The sequence below is a fragment of the Trichoplax adhaerens genome, genomic scaffold (genome assembly GCF_000150275.1).
Source record: "Trichoplax adhaerens TRIADscaffold_3 genomic scaffold, whole genome shotgun sequence".
NCBI lineage: Eukaryota > Metazoa > Placozoa > Uniplacotomia > Trichoplacea > Trichoplacidae > Trichoplax > Trichoplax adhaerens.
Genome location: NW_002060945.1, coordinates 7,130,511 through 7,138,378, shown reverse-complemented (window position 1 = coordinate 7,138,378; position 7,868 = coordinate 7,130,511). Strand labels below are relative to the sequence as shown.

Here is a 7,868-nt window from a genome sequence, read left to right as displayed (position 1 = left end):
TATTACTTTCTTTATTGTGACCTTTGATCTACTGACGTAGATCACAAGATCATCACTAACAGAAAGGTTTCCCTAGCTTAGTCATTACAAATAGACTATCATGCCAAGTATGGCAACATGAGAATACATATATAGATAACCTTAATATAGTACCATAACTACATCTATATACGCCTGACGTGATAACATCGTGATATTTAACCATACATAGAAAGAAGGTAACATACTAATTATGTAACTATTACAGAACGTGACACAGTACTATAAAAGATTACGCGTTAATTCTAATCTTTTATAATAAAAACAAAACTTTTAGTAATTTTTTAGCTGAGTTGATTCTTGTAGGTGAAATATTCACTAAACCTATAATAAAGTACAGTTGTCCACTGATTCAATGATGATACTAACGGTGTTTCCACATTGTCTATGGTCAGTGGCCAGATATTAGTAACCGTATATCACATATTCAAAGAAATCCGTATTATATTATATTTTGTGTCCCTAAATATTAAATAATGCTATACATCTTTAAGTATTATATTATCAATAATGTGATGGCCTATATGATTTTACGTATTTACTTAACTACCAAAGAATACATGTGTAAATTAGTTAGGGTCTAGTCCTACATTACGACGCAATAGAGATTTTATTTGAAATAACTTATTATTATATTAATAGGAGTAATTATGAAATGATATTTACACTCCCCTATATAGCGGTAAAGAGAGAAAATGTTGCTAATTGTTTAAATTTCACTATAAGAATTCATGCTATGTATGTCATATTTGTCTGTTCACAAAAAGGGAATTAATTTCCGTAACTGGAAGTGCAGAAAAATGTCACATCCTGTTTTATTGCATAATGCACAGTTATTATTATCTCTCCCTCTGTGATGCTGGTATCAATATAAAGACATATAGAATCACAGTAACAGTTAATCATATTATTATCATTTTGCTAGAATAACAAAAGACAGACAGAAGAACTTACAATTAGGTATGACGATGTCAGAAACAATCCGTTAAAACCGAGTGGACACAAAGCTAAATCAGGCGGCAGCTGCTGATTATTGATCATATTTTCCCATATTTGTCGAACTTTAGTTACATTAATAACCGAATCAGTAATTATTAATTTCCCTTGGATCAGCGGTGCCATACTAAGCGATTTTAATTTGATAGCGATCGATATGTTCAGAAAAAGATATATAATTAATTAATAATCATCTTATTCTAGGCGATGGAGCAAGAATTCAAATGATATTAATATTTATTTTATACTACTGTAATTATAAGAGTTTTAACCTCATTTAACAGTAAAATTAAATTATTTAACCATTTAATCCTTATTTATTTTTGAGTGAATTAGAGAACTGGGTAATCAAATTCTAGAAAAATCTATACACAAAATAGTCGTCGCCTTTTATCTCATTTCATCTGTAATCGCGTATGATATAATAGCATATTAATTAACTAACCTGCAATTTGATTTGCTTGAGTCATATTTGGCTAGATTATCAGATTTATCCATAAAACAACAGTCTGTCAATCTAAGGACAATAAAATATACAATATATGTTTCAATGAGATGTTATAGTAATTACTTATGGTTACTGATATTTTCTATTTTAAATTAATTTAAATAATTTATTGTTTTCATGTCTGACTTAAAAATCCAGCGAATTTAATTGTAAATTATTGGTGATTGTAAAATATATATTTATTATTATATACCATATTATAAAATATTAAATTTTAAATTGTATGTTTTCGGCAAATTATTGTTCGATAAATAAAAATTAATCAACCATGAAAACTGATTTAAAATTTGATTATTTTAGTCTGAACATTAGGATATCTAATTAAAGAAATAATAAATGTTATATTTTAAAAATCAACGTCTTTTAAAATGAATTGTTACGAAGAAATTTACCTAATGCTTCCAATACTGACAGTCACATTCTGTCTCAATGCCATCATATCCATTGTGATCTAATAAGTGAAGGCAATATGTGAAGATGCTACTTTTATTTCGTAATTATTATGTTTGTCAAGAGCAAGGAATAAAAATTGATGATAGCGTGACATATTATTATTTCCTATAGAGGGCTTTTAAATTTTCATTGCTTAGTTATCATGAAGTTATATAAACATATCGAGGTCTATGATCGATAAAATTTATTATCATTTATTGCATCTTTTTTCTTAGAAATGTAAAAATTGCATTTGTAAGATAGCTCAAGAGGTATTAAGAGGATGATTCTAACGTAACCTAAGAAGTACGGGTGCAAAAATCTCGTGTAATTTTAACTTTCGATATAAAATTAATCATTTAAGTTTCAGTTTCACTTTTCTTCAAACTCATACCTTAACTACCTTGACATTTATGTATAGCACTGCTTGTATATTCCCTTTTTCGTGGTATTTTTGGTTTTATTAACAAAATTTTCGAGTGCCACATGTGTGTGCATTTCAATTATTCAAATGCCGCTTTTTAAATTTTATATTATAAATTAGTGTTATTTACGATAAAAAGCATGCCAGGTTTTGTAGCATTTTATATTGAATAGTTACGTTTTAAGGAATGATTACTGTAACGATACGTTATATTTTAAAGTCAAGCGTAAGCGCAAAAATTGATCTATCAAAATTAAATCGAAATTAAATTGTACCTACAACACTAAAGGTTTTTCTAGCAATAGTTATCATTTTATTATTTTAAATAAATATTATAACTTTATTATGGTCTGGCAATGCCAAAATCAAGATGTTTTCACTGCTAAAGTTATGACTTTAATTCATGATCGTCTTTACATGATTTAAAATAATTTATTATCATATAGTAAATCAACCAATGTCAAAATTAAGGCATACATAATAATAGAAAAGTATCTAAAACCCTTTAGCTGTGTTTTTCTAAAAGTAAATAATACGAATAGTTTGTAATATTGTATCCCCTTAAAAATAAAAATATGGCTAGTGATTAAGATTAACTCATTACTAAACTTCCTCCGCTACATTCTGTATGAATCTGTCTAGCAAAGTCTTACACGTATTAATTATCTAGATTTCATAACTAGTTTTAAATATCAATTTTGGTCAGTAAAGGTGCTACAAAGCTGTGATTTGTTCTGTGAAAGATTTTAATTTCAGGCTTACTGTACTCTGCCTTTTTCTCATCATTATTGAAATGTTCTGAGACCGTCATAGAAATGTCATACTATAAAAAATTTTTAACCAAGTTATGACTAATCAGATATAAATTATTAGCCAGTCATTTTATCAAGTTATTTTGTCAAAACAAATGACAATAATTTGCTATCGATTTATCACGGTACGAACCACCATGAAGAGTAAATGACCAAATTTAGTGTTAAACATTTATATATGGAGATAACTAATAATGACTTACAGTAAGAACTACGGTAGTTATTATTTTTTTACAGTAAATTATACTGTATTGTAGTAAAAGTTCTCATAAGGTAACTAATATTAATTGATTGTAGTGTTATGTCTTGTAACGCTTGTGATGAATATCCTGAAGATATTCAATTATAGATGATACCATAAATAATTCTGTGTGTGGACATACAGTAGTCTAATTATCTAAAATCGTTCAGTACATGTCCAAAATTATGAATAATGTCTGTCTTAATTTAGCTATCCAATATGAGCTAAATTTCATGAACTGTTATGACTCATACATGATAGCTGCTGCCGAAGGGTATTTAAGCTCGGCAGATAGTTAAATAAAAGAAGAGTTATATAGTTGTTTTAACGTAGAAGCAAAGGCGTCTAAATTCTTATGAGGTAGTTAAAGGAACTGAATCCCGGAGACTATAGTAATTTAGAGATTTGTTTTACGTTATCTTTGTCATGAAGCTGGTTTGTGACACGATTCTAAAATTAAAGCAATTAAATTTTTGATTGATTAATCGATTAATTTAATTAAATATTATCAATACGCCATAATATTAGATTTGCACTACAATTTAAAATTGTGTACGAGTATATTTCGTAAAGTATACGTCCAATGTAGCAATCATCTAACTTTGTAGTTAGCCTGTGAGGTTGATAGATCAAGAATCTTTAAAACTTTTAGAAAATTAAGATTTATTGAACAAAACCTCGTTTACGAAGGTACAACGTAATCGATTAGCTGAGGATCTCTAATGAGAAAGAACTCTCTTACTATACTAAACCACTCACTTATATACATTTCCGCGTTTACAGTCTTAGCAACTTTACTTACTTACTACACACTTCAGTATTAGCATTTCAAATACAGGATAGTTTACACCTTTCATGTGAAGCTCTAGTGTGAGCACTGTAGCGCTCCTCTTCAAAAGGATTACAGTTACTAAGCTAGCTATATTTAATACTTAAGCCTCTAACGAGAATATCTATCACACGTTGAACATACACCTACGGTAGATATTACTAAATATATCATCAACTTAGAATACAATATTACACTGTCTTACATAGCCATTAGTGAAATATTATGATGATAGCGATGATATTCTAGGAGGATTAACTTTATACCTTTTACTAAAATTTTCCTGTTTATTTTTGATTAAAATAATATTTCTGTTGCTTTGATCATCTAGATACATCTACAGTATAACATACATGTAGTTATTTTAAGCTTTTATATTATGTGCAAACTTGACACATTATTTTACAATTTCGATTTAGTTAGACTAGTACAAACTCACGTCGCTTTGCTGACGGTTTACGATAATGTGCTTATTTGTTAATAATTAATAGATAGTTTTACCATTCGACATTATATATATGCCGGTAATAGCCAGGCACTACTATATTCACAGCTATACTTGTAGAATACTACTTTTCAATAATGCATTCACGGATGAAATACTATGAAATGCTATATTAAGATTAGTTAATGGTCCAAAGCACATTATGATAACTAATGGACGGTGATGGACATACCAAGTTAAGATTAGCAGGTACTGTAAGATATCTACAGTGCGGTACAATGTCCTTAGTACTGTGGTCAATTCTATATCAATCATTATAATTTGTCTAAGGATCGCTTGAGTATGCAAGCAAAGCTTGCTCTGTCGATAGCAACCGTTAGAAGAAAATGTAACCATCAAAATGGCTGTGTAGAAAACTCTATAAAGATTCTATTTTTATTCAATTTTCATCAGAATATTCCATCAAATCAAAATTGAAAGACCCAGTGGCCACCCTTAGCGATATAACGAATACTATTTTAATAAATTTCAGTACTCTGCAGAAATGACTACCTTAGAGCTATTCGTTTTACATGAAGAAATGTTGAGGTAAAAAGTACTGTAAGAATCTTATACTGACCTATTGAAATGAACCCATAATCAAAGTCATCGAACAGTAGTATAAATACCCCTGCGCTGCTCGTTTCAAGGGTGGGTGCGATTTAATAAATGTTCGTTTCAAGGGTGGGTGGCTGGGATTTAATAAATAGCTCGACAAATCCTATGTATATATAACTTAAGCATAAACATTTTTTAGCAAAAACTAGCTATTATGTCTATTAAAGTTCACTTAAAAATAGATAATTGCTAGAGTATGAATTATCAAAAATGAAGGTGTGACCAGTTGATTATTTTCAAGGGACAGTTCAATTTTTTTACAGTCTATCGCTTTATTGGTTTGTTTACTCTTACGATCATTGTTATTATGACGGTAGTAGCGATTTAATTTAGTACAGCGCCAACGTACTGTCTATTATAGATATATCAATTGTAGGCAAAAAAATATAAATGGCGATGTATTGAGTATTTATAATAACAGTTAAAACTCTAAAACTAGTTAACATAACATAAATCACAAGGGAATCAAATGATGTTTACCGAAGTGGAAAAGTATTATATTTATAATCAAGGATTTTATGTTTATCTGAAATGATTTTTTTCTCTCACTATAGAAATAAATTTATAAACTCTTTCAGCTATTAAATAAATTGATATTTCTGAAGATTGACTCTTTATGCTTATATTGCCATTTTATTCTAGGCATTACTATCATACAAGAGTGAATGTCCCATAACTAATTTTACTACATACCTTTTTACGGCACTCTTTCTATGCTAATAAATATATAATACGTATAATATAATTAACATCACATTTAGTGACATTGATACTTTTCAGGAGAATGATTTGTAAAAGGTTAGCTGCCATCATCAGGCATATCCTTGCTTTTTATATAGTTTAATCTAGTTAATTGATACGATATCAGATATAGAAAGCCGTGAAAAAATTCCTAGAGGTTATTCCGTTTAGGTTAATGTTATATTATACTGGTAGTGTCCGAGTTTAACATTATTTAAATTTCATTATTTTTATGAAATATCTATCGCTGTCTCAAAAAGATTATATCGGTGTATCGTAATTAAGAATTATAGCATTATTCTAAAATATATCTTTTATACTTAGCAATCTCATATTTACCCATTCCTTGACATCACTTTGCATCTGCACGTAAGATTGTGAATTATGGATCCAATAGCAATCTGATCCATTTTGTAAAGTTATCTCAAACGGTATATAGCTTATATTGTTAATTTGTAGGCCTTCTGTTAAAGAAATTGCCAGCACAAAATCTAGATATTTTAAGATTTAGTAGGAATGGAGCATTACTTAATTTATTTAAGATGTATCGTATCTAAAAGTATAGATTCTTAATTCACACAACTATGAGCAATTGTTAGTAAAAATGGATCTTAGAGAACATAGTGTATGTAGAAATGAATTACAACGGCATACAAAATTAAATAAACTTCACTAATTATTTCGATCGTAATAATATAGGATCAGGTATAGTAAGAATGGTGAAAATTTATACTAAGTTAAATACAGAAATTACAAATCGGAAATGCTATACTTAGAAAAATGTTTTATCATAATTTTTTCTAGTTTTTTTACTAAAGTAATTTCTTAAAGCTAAACAGAACTAAGTCTATCAAGATATGATCCGACATGAGATGATTTTCCGTATTACATTCAAATAAGCTCATAAATAGAATTTTGTTTTATTTCTATCTTGTACTCGATTTTTACTTACAAAGGTATATAACTGCTCCATAACTTATTTGACATTCATTTTTCATCGTGATTTTCAATAAAATATTCAGTCTTGATCTTTAGGTAATGTGGATTGAAATTTGGTAAAAATAATATTGTCTGGCCAATTTATACTGTAGGAATGTTTAGCTGAATCCACCTGGTACAATATCGGCGCAGAATCAATTGAATCCTGATAACGTAGCATAGACTTTTAAATGACGAGAATAATAGAACTATGAATTAAACTGTGATTAATTTGAATGTAAGTTTATTGAATTAAAGAGTCAATAAAAACTTTATAGGTATAAAAATAATATCAATAATAAAGTAGTGTTACCTTAAAGCAATCTTGAAGTTTAGTACTAATATCAAATTGATTGATATCGTAAAGCTAAAAAAAATATATAAGAATGAAAACAGTTGGATTTTTTCTGGTTATTCAACCGGTAAATTAAAAATAATTACCCGGTAAACTTAATTAATAGTTATTATTTATACTATCTTCCTTTTTATTATCGACATTTTTTAACCAATCGTTAATAATTTAATCGTTAAAAGATATTTAACCTTTCGATACCTTGATTTGTAAATTGTAAGTACATTTTAGCTATTCTGCAGGGCCTGCCTTTTATTGTAGAGGAATTTTAAATTTTTTAATTGTTTTTCAATTACGACAAAATACATTTGATCTTTCACAAATTCATTGTGATGAATATTAATTTTTTATTTTTATATACGTTTATAACTTTAAATTTTTAGCAATTTTTAGAGTAAGAATAAATAATAGAAA

At 28.2% G+C, this 7,868-nt stretch overlaps 1 protein-coding gene across 1 annotated transcript in view; it reads right to left on the bottom strand.

Annotated features, from left to right (window-relative positions):
* The window catches only part of TRIADDRAFT_54794 (uncharacterized protein), a gene marked incomplete at both ends in the record, with an annotated part of 3,455 nt that extends 2,294 nt beyond the window's left edge, over window positions 1-1,161 (bottom strand). Inside the window, one exon of the mRNA XM_002110573.1 lies at window positions 994-1,161. Within this exon, the coding sequence (XP_002110609.1) occupies window positions 994-1,161 (168 nt within the window). The remainder of the gene's footprint in view (window positions 1-993) is intronic.
* Window positions 1,162-7,868: the final 6,707 nt, after the last annotated feature.